Genomic DNA, 13,739 nt, shown 5'->3' with positions numbered 1-13,739 from the left:
TTCCCCCTCCTGTTCCACGACACACAAAAATCCCCTCCCCATCGTACTCTCCGTTCCTGATGTCTTCTGACATACACTCACCCTCTCCACCCCCACCACCCCTCTCCATGGTATGTTCTAGACTGCCGCAGAGGACGGACATGAATCATAAACTAAGTCCTTCGAGAAAGATTGTGTGTGTGTGTGCGTGCGTGCGTGCGCGCGTGCGCGCGTGTGTGTGTGTACCACCGACCCGCTGCGATCGTGCGTTTCACGCATGGATGCACTATGTTGGTGATAAAAACGCCACCTGTTGCTGATGCTGACGACGGCAATGACAGCCATTTGCCTACTTGTCATGCGTTCACAGAATAGAATTGCCGAACGAGAGTTTTCAGGCGCACCACTTTCGGTGACATTTTCTTATGATATTTGCCACCTACGAGCTTGATTAGTATTTGCCAATCATGTTCTATACAATTACTGGGTGCGTGAAAAATTGCCAGAGATGCTGCTATAATTCATATACCTTCTCTCGAACTCCCGAATTTTGGAAATGGATGCAGAATTTTGGGGAAACATTCTGAACTTTAATCCATGCACACCTGCCCCCGGTGTGTCTGTTGTTGTTGCTGCTGCTACTACAAATGCTGCTGCTGCTACTACAAATGCTTCTGCTGCTGCTGCTACTACCACTTCTGCTGCTGCTACCACTACAACAATAACAACTACTACTATTGCTACTACCAATAAAAATGATGGTAAAGATGATGTTGATGGTAAAAACCGGGAATAAAGAACAAAGACGAAAAAAAAAGACTGTGGAGGATTTGGCATGGGAGGGGCCTACAGTTTCACAAGAACAACATTGTCCTCAGTGCACAAGGCGACCCTGACAGCTGATCAACAAAGGCAGTTTCTGTCCGCCGGAGTACAAACACCCCCACAAGAACAAGGTCTGTGTGTGTGTGTGTGTGTGTGTGTGTGTGTGTGTGTGTGTGTGTGTCTTCTGACCCATCTCCCCCTATGCGATAATGTTGAATTATCATTCTTACTACATTTTTGTGCTGCCCTATATATCTGCACCATTTTAGTGACATCACTTCCACGCCGCTCCTCCCGAGTCCCCCAAAACACGACCACGATCCGCGTTCGTCTGTCGCAGACCCAGCGCCGGCAGTCGGACAGGGAACTATCGATGTCAGGCCGCCAGAAGGCCACACACCAGAGGAGACCTTGAACTGTTGCTAAGTCACTTCCTTGATGTTCAGAAGTGCCTGACGACAATATTCGCTAAATCGCGGAGCCAGACTGAGTGAGCGCCTCTGCCTCTCTCTCTCTCCCCTTTCCGTCTGTCTGTCTGTCTGTCTATGTCGCTGTCTGTGTCTCTGTGTCTGTCTTTGTGTGACCATGTCTTGTCCACGTCAGGTGACAGGCTTACCGTGGTACCAGGCCTGTCGGCCAGCATGGAGGAAGTGACCGAGTGAAAGCCACTGTGGAGTGACATCCCCCCCTCCCACTTGTGTGTTACCCCGGACAGTTCTACACACTCGCCGCAGTATCCCCAGTGCTAAACAGTCCTCGTTATCAGGCATGTCTTGAGTTGGGAACAGAAACTCACGAAAGAGGAAGAGGGAGGGAGGAGGGGGCAGACACTCAAGCACACAGACACACACACACACACACACACACACACACACACACACACACACACACACACGCACACACGCACACACTGACCTGGCAGCAGAGCCTCCAGCACAAGAGGTCTGTAGTACAGAGGGGTCAAGTTTAGTGTCTCCGGGCGGGGGTGGACCACAGGCTGCAGGGTGGGGTCGAACAGGGGCAGCATCTTCATCGCAAGCTGCACGATGTCAACCAGTGTCAGCAATGATGATAATGATAATAATGATAATAATTATGATAGTAATAATGATAATGATGGTAATCGAAATATAATGAAATTAGTATTAATGATAATGATAATAATATCAACAACAACAACAATAATAACGACGACGACGACGACGACGAGAACAACAACAACATTGAAAAAACACACATAATAATGGTGGTTGAGATACTGCTACTGCTACTACTACTACTACTTCTTATAATCATAAGAAACTTCTTATAATAATGATATTGCTGCTGCTATTGCTGCTGCTGCTGCTGCTGCTGCTGATGATGATGATGATGATGATGATGATATCATCATACTCATAATGATGACGACGGTGTGAATTTAAGTAACTCTTGATATCTAAACAGGGCTCCAAGCACTTCAGGAAAAACAAAATCAAAACAAAACAAACAACAACAACAACAACAACAACACACTCACAGAATTAGTTACATCGTTTTGCATGTCTGTGCGCTCTGGACCGCGCGCGCGTGTGTGCGTGTGTGTGTGTGTATGCGCGCGCGCGCGTGCAACAACACCCTTTCTTGTGTTAACGGCCATGTCATCACAAACCACTGAGAACGATAATATCGTGCTGAAAAACACACCTAGATATTCATATATTCATTAGAATTCACAACTTCGATTCTTTGATTGGCCGTGTCTCATGTCGCGAAATATACCCAGTTTCTGAAAAACATTATTTTTCATTTAGCTAGATTAGCATATGATTCTAATTCAAAAACCTTATTGGCAAGAACGTTCATGTAGGCCAGCAACTGTGTCTGATGAAAGTATGATATATCACCAGCAAAAAGCAAAATAGATAAATCAGTCACATCAGGGTTCAGTTGTATGCGAAGACGTCCCTTACACACACACACACACACACACACACACACACACACACACACACACACACACACATATATATATATATATATATATATATCTTCAGCAAGTTCATTTATGAAAAGTGAGAAACGTAAAATGGCTTGCAATTCAACCTTGTTATATACCTTTATGGCAAAGAACTGCTTCATATATCGCAATGTACTCGAGCTTCAACTGTTTTATACATTCTGTGAATAGTAAGCATTAATTTTTAATCACTTTTAATTCCACTTCTTCTTCTTTTTTTTTTTTTTTTTTTTTTTTTTTTTTTTTAGTTTTGGCCAAAGTTTGCCATGTCATATTAAAACAAATGCCTAAGAGAGAGAGAGAACAAGAACAAGAACAAATGTTTTAATTGCGTATAGGCCTGTGACCCGTTGCAAACATAATATACATAAAGAAACCTACACAAGGCACACAAATAAGTAGATAAATAACAGACAGGTAAACAGATAAACAAATAAATGAATAAATAAATCTTTCGTCCTCACTGTATCAGCTAGAGACCATCCTTGTGAGAAGACACTTGAATAAGGCAATGGCAAAACATAATTAATCATTTTGGTACCTTAACTAGTTGTTGGTAATGATTCATGATTCATTAAGTCTCTGCGTTTAAAAGCCAGAAAAAGAAACTTTGAAAGATTTAGTTTACTGTCGAGTCCACCATTCAAAAGAGAGAGAGAGAGAGAGAGAGAGAGAGAGATCGGGGTATGCACAGCCGAGTGAGTATTTTCCTTAATGTCCTTCTTAATTACATCTTTTAATGCATCCATTCGGTTTTTGTTTATTACATACGTTATTTTTCCACCATGCCATCACAAATAATAAACAATAAACTCTCCGGCGAACGTGCTGTGAATGTCCTCACCATTGATGTAATGACACAAATGAAGATGTCATAAGAGAGAGTGACGTCAAAATGTAAATTTACCCCGTCCTCCAGCACCCGAGTTGTCTATCCACGCGGCACAAGTTCGCTTGAGATCAAAACTGCCTTGCTCTTCTTCTTGCGGATTCAACCAGTCAAAACAACCACTACCAAATATATTTGTGATACGTAAGCTGAGTTTCGCATGACTAAAAATGACGGTGAAAAAACATCATCAGCTTCCACAGCAAAGGTAAGCACAATGCTTCCTGTGTGTTTATCCAGTTTTAGTTACTCCAAACATCAACAAACAACAACAACAAAAGAACAAAAATAAACGAATGACAAAGTGACGGGCGCAACTGCCGAGTGGTTAAAGCGTTGGACTTTCAATTTGAGTGTCACTGGTTCGAATCTCGGTAACGGCTCCTAGTGGGTAAAGGGTGGAGGTTTTTTCTGATCTCCCAGGTCAACATATGTGCAGACCTGCTAGTGTCTGAACCCCCTTCGTGTGTATACGCAAGCAGAAGATCAAATACGCACGTTAAAGATCCTGTATTCCATGTCAGCGTTCGGTGGGTTATGGAAACAAGAGCATACCCAGCATGCACACCCCCGAAAACGGAGTATGGTTGCCTGCATGGCGGGGTAAAAATGGTCATACACGTAAAAGCCCACTCGTGTACATTCGAGTGAATGTGGGAGTTGCAGCCCACGAACGAAGAATGACAGTTAAACTTTAGATCTAACCAGTGACAGCAGAAGTGTGACAGACTTGTTATGTCTTGACTCTGGATCTACAATTTCGATTGCTCAGAAGTAGCCATATTTATGGCATTATGTCGTATCGTTTAATTTTCATCAAGGCAGCAGTTATTCAGCCCTTTACCGAATATGAATGTCAAAATAATTCAAGCGGGAAAGATTCACTCAGACGTCTATGTTGTTGGCTAATAATATTTTTTCATCAAATTTTTCTTTGGATCTAAAAGTTAAAGGGGTAAATTTATGCAGTCACTTTTCACTCATCATTCACTCAAGTGTGTGATGTTACATAAAACACTGTCTGTACCTCTGCATTACCTTGTCAGATCTTAAACAAAATGGAACAAAAATAGTATATCTGGAAGATTGACTGAATTCAAACACGTGCATGGAATTTTGAAGAGATGTAACGGCATTGACACAAACAAACAAGCAAACAAAAATAGCCATTCACGAAAATACATCTGGCATTCATGCAAAATCAGTTTCTTATAGAGTTTCACAACATTCGAATGCACGAGCTAATGATCGAGATGGTTTTATTAACATTTCCAGCTAGGCCTAACACCATTTTTTTCATCCCTCTTCTCGAATTAAAAGCTACCATCTCTCAAAATGTGTTTTATTTCTTTACGACGAGCCAGAAGGCGAATTTCTATACGCTGATTCAAACAATAAAGTGATTGATTGATTGATGCATCAATCTAGAGGAAACTGAAGCTGAAGCATCAAACGACACGTCGCTGCCCACGATCCTTACGGACACTGAGAGAGACAGACAGAGAGGGGTGTGGGGTGTGGAGTTGGTTTGCATCGCTGGATGTTTCACAGGAAATGTCTTGGGAAACAACACCATCTGAAGCGTTCTGTTCTCTTTGTGTGTCTGTCAGTCAGTCTCAGTCTGCCTCTGTCATTTGTTGGTACTCCACCGCAAGTGGCCTAAGCAGTGGTGATTTATAGAGGGTTTTTTGTTTGCTTGAATCAGTCACCATTCTAAGATATCAAACTGGATGTCTGCAGCACTTTGACATTCTTTGTTGTGTCAATGCCATGTCATTAGGAGAAAAGAAATTACGCTCGACATAATTTAGAGGTAAAAAAATAAGGATATAATTGCTGTTGTTGTTGTTTTTTTTTTCTTTTCTTTACACTTGCTGGATTTGCTTTCATCATGAAAAAGAATGTCTGGGTGAAGAAATGGGTGATTCAACTATTCAGGCATTCTTTTTTTTCCTGTTTAACTCATGTGCGAGAGTCAGTATCACCTCTCTGATTCAGGTGGGTGTGTGTGCGCGCGCGTGCGCGAACGTCTCTGCCGTCAAGGGAGCAAACTTGATTCTTTAATGCAGTAAACATGTTGATTGTGTAATTGGTTTCATACTGTCTATTCTGTCCAGTATTTGTTTTTCTCCTGTTAACTGTGGACTAGAAATAAGATTTCGTGCCGTCTTTGACACCCCCCCCCCCCCCCCACGACCCCCCCAAAAAGTTCCTGCAATGAAGTGGGAATGACCCAATAAAATCTTATGGATCCTGAGGCTAAATGAAATGGGCCGTTCACTATCTGGAAATACAGCTTAATCTTAAAGACTTACAATTTATCATTGGTGTGAACGTTAACGTTTAACACACACACACACACACACACACACACACACACACACACACACACACACACACACACACACGTATACGTGTAAGCCAAATATGTGCCCGGTATATTTTGGTCTATCACGTATATCTATTTTTACAACTTTTGTATTGACAAAAAGCATTTGCCAAAAATCAGTCAAAACAAGCAGGGCTCTTCCTCTTCACAAACCAGAAGAACCTACTGACCCTGCAAATTTATACTGATCCCTTGTTTCATGAGTTATTTCCGAAAGTGTTGAATCAAGTGGCACATCTCATCACACATCGCTAAGTTTCTGCTTGGGTACTTGAAGTGAGTGTGCTGTTCAAGAGTTGCCTCGGTCAGTTTAAGTTCAAGGTGGTGTTGCAGCGTGTAGACTGATCAATGCTAGCTACATGACATGTACTTAAGAAAAGGTAATGCGGGACTGGATGTCGGGGAGCAGATGCCGGACCGATGCACAGACCTACCAAAAAGAGCCTACCAAACACTGGAAAACCACGAAACAATGAAATAAGGTGAATCGACCATGAAAATGAAGAAGTATTAAAAAAACAAAAAACAACCCAAACATAGAACATATATATATATATATATATATATATTATAATTTAGAAAGCACATAAGGCAACTAGTTAATTTTTTTTTCTAAATGAGCCAGGTTCAGGATACTTGCGATCATTGAAACATGCGTGCACACACACACACGCACGCACCCTCCACCCCTTGACGAGCAGATGTGGTGTAACGGATATGGATGTGTCCGAAGGCAGTGACGTCTCCTTGAACTGAAACTGAACTGCTGAAGTCACCGATGAAAAAATGGTGATTGCTGGACCTTTTAAAACGAAGTTAAAAAGGGTAAAAGATGGTTTAAAATCAAAGGTACCTTTCGATGGAGATAAAAATGACGTTTCGAGTCATAAACTCTTTGTCAAGTGCAGAGGTGAAGAAGTGTTGGCAGGTCTCTGCAGTCTGTACTGAAGAGGTGACCACATTTCAATGGCTGGAAACTGCTCACTGTTTTGTTAGAGGAGAGGGGGGGTGGGAGGAAGATGAGGGTGGGGTGCAAGGAGAGGAAGGTGGATGGGAAGGAAGAGAGAGAGAGAGGGGGGGGGTCTGTGGGGAGGGGGGTGGGAGGGGAAGAAGAGGAGGGGAATGGGAGGGAAATGAAAGAGAAAAGAAGGGAGTATAACCATGAGTCACAAACACATTTTCAAGGTTATAAGCGTACCCAGCGTGTTCCTTATCATACTGTTATGGCAAGGTCCAGTCTGAAGAAGACTACACACTGTTGATTTGGAGACAATGCCTATTCATATGATTGGTAATGGCCCTTCCTCGTAGGGTTGCTTTCTCTATTGATTATTCATTGTTTAAGGGAATTAGTGGTCTGACAGCCTAGCACCTGATTTTTCAAGTACACTTTAACATTTCTTACAACTTCAGATCTTCCCTGATTTAGGCAGCTTGTTGTTTTGCTACCAGCAAGATTGTAAGCTCGCTCGCTTCTCTCAACATACCCATGTCCAGGGCAGTACACTTTTTTTTGCATCTGGTAATTGCATGATGCCTTACACTACCACGGGCTCCACAAAGGATGGGTGATATGACTGTGCCGTAGAGATGTTTGAAGCATTCTAAGTATTTTTCCCATTCTTTTGTTTGTTTCGTATCTTGTGGCTGGTTGTATGGTCTCCATTGCTGGTCCCATTCATGATTTACATGTCTTTTGATCCCTTCACTGCATCATTCAGTGGGCTACCAGGGTTTTCTTGTGCTCTGAAATCAGTTTTAACTTGTGTCTGGCCTGCATTAAAGGAAGGTCAAGCGGTTATCGCAGGGTCTCAGTTGGGGTGTCTTCCGCTGTTTTCAGGATAGGCCTCATTACTTCATTTTGAATTCTAACTTCAGGAGGCTGCCTTGAGAAAGATTTGTGAGTCGTAGTCTACAATCACAATGAAACAAGTGATTGGTATAGCAAAAAGAACTTGCCGTGTAAGTAGCCTTTGGCAGCCATAGCCTTTAGCACTGAAAACCCCTTTTTGCATTTCAGAACAATGTTTTCGACATATTTTCTGAAATTCAACTTCCTGTCAAACTGTATTCCTATGTATCAAATACCATCAGTTTTCTCAATTTGTATTCTGTTGAATGAAACAGCGGGAAAACACATGAGCTTGTAAGACCTGTAGCCACTCCATTATTGTTCGGATCAGCAATTCCTCTCAAACGTTGTAAAGGACAGGGAAAAGAGGTGATCCTTTGACAGTCCCATGGAAAGTTTACAGGGTGCAGACATCCAGTCTTAAAGACAGGACAACAGTTCGTTCCTGGTATTGGTGTGGGTTTTAAAACGATATGTGTCCACATCTCAGGTACATATCCGTTGTTAAAGAAACCGGTTTGACGGAGATTATCTTCTTCAGAGAACTCCTTGAGATATAATTTACAAAGTCTCACTGGACCAGAGGCAATATCTTTATTGCATTATGTGATTGTTTCATTCAGGTCATGTATGCTTTCATCATTGGCTCCAGTCTGCGTAAGATTTTGATTTTATTTATCCACGTATTTCTTCTATTCGTCTAATGTTATCATATCAGTCTGTGGAATGAAGTGTTGAAAAAAAAGCAGATCACTTTTATTCGTTTGGGTTCAGTTGAATTCAGTAAGAATCTGAAACATCTGGTGTTATTGTTGTGCTAGTTTGTCTTTGCACGGGACGACAGAATTGCCCAAACTCTGTCGAAGTGGCCAAATACATATACATAATACTTTATAATCTCAATAAGAGTGATTGTGTTCAAGAGCTTTGCCTTGACCACTAGATACAATGATGTCTGCTGCAGATTATATAAATCACGTGGACCTAGACCCTGGTTTCAGAATGTGTGACTATTTAAAAACAGCAACAACAAAGCTGTGTGACAAATGCTGATGACGCATTACAAACAAACAGATCCCTCGGAAATTAGGACAACTCAGGATTTCACAACAGACCTGCAGATCGGAGACTGTGATCCCGCCCCCCACTCACCCCACCCCCAGCTTCTTATGTCCCGTCTGGCTTTGGATGAGTAAAAACTTGCTGTGCTGATTACGTCAAAGAAAATCTGCATCATGATGTTCATCACTCTGCGTCACAATTCCAACAAAAATACAGCCCACCACCACCACAACAGCAAGACAAGAACTTTGTTCCACAGCTTGTATTTTTCAATACAGTGTCTGACTTGTTCCAGTGCAACTGATACAAATATGCAGCTTAGCAAGGTACGGAAAATATGAGATTACCAAGCAATTCTAACAAAGATCATGGTCATTAGAAGAAATAGATGTTCACTCATTTACTTTCCTGGGACAATTGAATTGATTCCAAGAAATCGTGGATTAATGTTGGACGTAAAACCACCACAAGCACGACTTTCAGCGAAACCTTTACAAAATGTCTTCGTGGAAGATGTTCTGCGTTTTATTTTTGTCACACGGTATTAGGTAACACTTACCTTCCTCGACTGCCTGTTCTAAGAAGGGTGTCGATATAACATTATACCGTGTGGAATATGTGGTGACGATCATGTTGGCCCTATGAGCTCGAGTAGAAAGAAGGATAATCTATTTAGATATCAATATCTGGATCCTCCGAAGACATGTCAAACTGTGGTTTATGAGAAATATCACACACACACGCACACACACACGCACACACACACACACACACACACACATTTTAACCTCCCACCCCACACAAATACCACATATGCACACACGCACACAGGTTAACATGTGTCAAGCGGATTACTACTTATCACACTCTTAGGAGAAAGATTCTGATTTGCTTTTCTTTCGTACTACCTAACTTCTTCAAAAACCAACTTGTGTATGCTGGCAACAGAACTAAACGAACACAAAAAGGTGTGGAAGTGAGTGGCAAATCTGATCATATTTCCCCAGCCCCCGCCCCCTTCATTACCCTTTTCTTTAGAATTCAGTAAAGATTCAAGAGATGGTTGTCAAGATCATGCTGATTCCTGATTGTATTGATGTTGAAAAACAACATCATCATACAGTCTTGTCTACCTACATATTGTAAGTCATGGTGGATCATACTCCGATATCTCGAAATAAGATATACAAAAGAAAAATTTATAATGTAAATCCAGCAGTTAACGAAACAATAGCAGAAATTGGAGCCCTTTATGCAACTGGTGTCTCAACATATCCATTCAGTCATTGCGATTTAGGCGCTTTTATTGACAATTAATTTTTCACCCAATTCATGGTACCAGGCCGTGTAATCCACCCGTTTGTTCATGAGCCTTTCTTGACAAATCCAGAAAACATTTTGCTTTTTATATTTTCAAATCATGCTTTTTGTGTTGCAGTTGGCTGCGGGTCTTTGATGTCAGACTAAAGGAACAGTACTGGTCACTTGTGGAAAGGCCTCAGTCAAGAAAAGCTAGCTGAAGATCGAAATCCACCTGGACGATGCTGACTTGCAAGCTGTCATTTGACATGGATGAACATGCAGACAGGACGAAGTGAAAGAGAATCTTAAAGAAATAAATGTTTTAAAAAGCACTCAAAAATACCACGCTGGTGACGCAAGCATGAAGATACATGTCAAAACACCAGAGTATATAAATCCCATATCACTCCCACACATGACCTGAAAGTGATCCCGATGGGCTGACCGATTCATGACATCTACAGTGCACTTACAAATACGAATCATTGATGAACAGTTCAAGGTAAATCAGACTGCTTGTAACACATAGTTATTTGTGACATATTTTCACGTGATGAGTAGAATACAATGGACACCCCGAGATATAATGTATGTGACAGCAGAATGTTTGACAGGAGCGTTTTCTGTGTTCGGCAATAGTCTTGTGCTGGTGGCTATCATGAAAATATGCTCCCTTCGTACTGTAACAAACTGTTTCATCGGCAGCTTGGCAGCAGCTGATGTCCTGGTTGGTCTTATCATCCCACCCACAGTAATTTTATCTTACATGGGGCTACCTAGAAATTTTTACGGCTGTGTTTTTGTGAACAGTTTGGTAGTACTCCTTACCAATATCTCCATTTTAAGTTTGCTGGGTGTTGCTGTAGAGCGATTTGTGGCTGTGAAAAACCCCTTCCTCTATCAACGTGTGATGACGAAGAAAAGAGCTCTTCTGGTGGTGACACTGACATGGATCATCGCCATTTTCTTTGGTTTGATTCCTCTCATGGGTTGGCATTTGGGCAGTGAAGGTTTTGAGTTCTGTGCTTTTAGCGTTGTCATTGACTTGAGATATTTGGTCTATCTCAATTTCTTTGGCATGACTGTTCCACTCCTCTTGGTCATGCTTGTGATATATATCTATATATTTTATATAATTCGTAAACAATGGCAGCAAACACGATATCAAATGCAGTTGTTCAAAAGAAATTTGCGACAACACAAACGGGAAGTGAGGGGTGCCAAGGGCTTGGCCTATGTCATCATCCTGTTTACTGTGTGCTGGTTTCCAGTCCACATCATGAACTGCATAACAGTGTTTGCCCCCCAAAACAGTGCTCCTTTTGATTGGCTGCTGGTAGCCATAGTACTTAGTCATGCTAACTCATTTGTCAACCCTTTTCTTTATGCTTTTAGCAACTCCAAATTTAAGTATGCAATAAAGAGAATCTTGTGCTGTGAAAGGAGTTCGCCAACTGATACTGAAAGTACATTCCATACAACACAGATAATCAATTCTGGAAACTCCACACGTTCCACACAAAGGAATTCAAGTTGGGAATCTCAATCTCTTGACTTCACTCAAACAAGCAGTGTAGGACTTACAGAGTTTTCCACAATGTCTGCAACAGAGTTTTCCACAATGTCTGCACAAATGAATTTAAGCCATCTGGTTCCTTCAGTTGTTGTTACTGAATCAGCAACTCTAACATGCAGTGTAGAAACTCCACAGCTCTCTGAAGATTCTGCATCCAAGCCATCTTCCTCAGAACAGAAAATTTACAACGGGAAAGAAATTCACACGGAAGAAACGCTTCCAGGGCATGGACAGTTCAAGCAATGTGATAAGATTTGTATAGAGGACAGTCCTGTACAAACGAGCAGCAGTACCTACACTTCTCTCGCACTTTTATTTGATGACAGTCTCAAGATTCCAGGCAGGATGCTTTCTTCTTATCATGTGTGGGTGACACCTACTTCTCAACACATAGAAATTAAGCAGCAAAGTAAAAATGATTCCACTGCACACTCAGCAGAGGAACACCTTAGCAAAGGTGAACAAAGTACAGCTGGAGATAATGCTCTCACTGAAGTTGATAAGGAGCAATCTGTGGACCTGGAGGCATGCACCTCAAGCAAAGGTGAACAAAGTACAGCTGGAGATAATGCTCTCACTGAAGTTGATAAGAAGCAATCTGTGGACCCGGAGGCATGCACCTCAAGCAAAGGTGAACAAAGTACAGCTGGAGATAATGCTCTCACTGAAGTTGATAAGGAGCAATCAGTGGACCCGGAGGCATGCACCTCAAGCAATGAACATTTTTTCCCATTGGTTAATGAGCAAAAGAAACATGGCATAAGTAGTTGCCATGAAATAAAAGGAACAGAACAGCTTCATAAACTAGATTTTTTTTTTTAAAGAAACGGAGAGAAAAATAATGGAAAAAGAAAATGATGAAACTGAATATTCCAGTGATTCTAAGTTTAAACTGGAATCTACTGAGGACAAAGATGAAATGGGACTTGATCGTGAAAACATCATGTCTGTACGTCTTTGATGCTGAAGAGAAAGAGGGTTTGGGAGATAACGATAACGATAGCAATGTTTTATTCAAGAAAGGCCATGGCCCCATTTGAAGAGGGTGCACATAAATAAGACACATTTTAGATGATGATGACCACGTAAACATGGTAATATAATTCGTGAATACTAGAAATTTTAACAATATCGTAGTATCAATTCATAATGCTTCTCCTCTGAAATGTTTCGTACAAAAAACAAAAAAAAACAAAAAAAGTGCGAATTTCTTGATACACAGATTCTTTTCTGCAAGACATTGATGTCAACCAGAATAACATTGGCCTGCTATAATACTTGGAAGGGATGAATCTTCTGAGATCATCCAATGCTGGACAGAAAAAAAGCGAAATGAACTTCATCACAGAGAGAGAGAGAGATCCTCCCGTAATATTCAACGGCCTAATGCATCAAGCAAGAGGAAACTGAGCTGAAGCATCAAATGACAATGTGGTGACTCATCACGTCGCTCCCCACGATCCACTGAGAAAGAGAGACAAGAGAGGGGGGTGAGGTGCGGGATCAGTTTGTGACGTTGGACGTTTCACTGGAAATGTCTTTGGAAACACCACCACTTGAAGCGTTCTGTTTTCTTTCTGTGTGTCAGTCTCAGTCTGTCTGTCATTTGTTGGTACTCCACCGCAAAACGTTCTGAGTGGTCCAAGCAGTGGTGTTTTCTCTGTATTTTTCATTTTGTTTGTATCAGCAATCATTCTAAGATATCAAACTGGTTGTTTTCAGCACTTGAACATTCTGTGTTGTGTAAATACCATGTCATTAATTAGGGCAAAAGAAATTGTGCCTGACAAAATTTAGAGAAAAAATGGATTAAATCAGTTTTTCTTTTCTTTACACTTGCTGGATTTTTTGTGTCTTGCTTTCATT

General features: G+C 41.4%; 2 protein-coding genes across 2 annotated transcripts in view; both read left to right on the top strand.

Moving 5' to 3' along the window:
- The window catches only part of LOC143280956 (uncharacterized), a 47,147-nt gene that overhangs the window by 26,117 nt on the left and 7,291 nt on the right, over nt 1-13,739 (top strand). The gene's annotated exons all lie outside the window — the stretch shown is intronic.
- LOC143280955 (uncharacterized) lies at nt 1,261-13,535 on the top strand. The gene is made up of 2 exons (XM_076585781.1): nt 1,261-1,294; nt 10,434-13,535. The coding sequence occupies exon 2, from the start codon at nt 10,851-10,853 to the stop codon at nt 12,693-12,695; it is 1,845 nt and encodes a 614-aa protein (XP_076441896.1). The 5' UTR covers nt 1,261-1,294; nt 10,434-10,850; the 3' UTR covers nt 12,696-13,535.

This window comes from Babylonia areolata, chromosome 4 (assembly GCF_041734735.1).
Source record: "Babylonia areolata isolate BAREFJ2019XMU chromosome 4, ASM4173473v1, whole genome shotgun sequence".
Taxonomy (NCBI): Eukaryota; Metazoa; Mollusca; class Gastropoda; order Neogastropoda; family Buccinidae; genus Babylonia; species Babylonia areolata.
Note: the sequence above shows the minus strand (reverse complement) of the source record. Positions and strands in the feature narration are given on the sequence as shown.

Bases quoted from the DNA above. Each gene is read 5' to 3' on its own strand.
- LOC143280955 (XM_076585781.1), top strand. From the start codon at position 10,851: ATGAGTAGAATACAATGGACACCCCGAGATATAATGTATGTGACAGCA.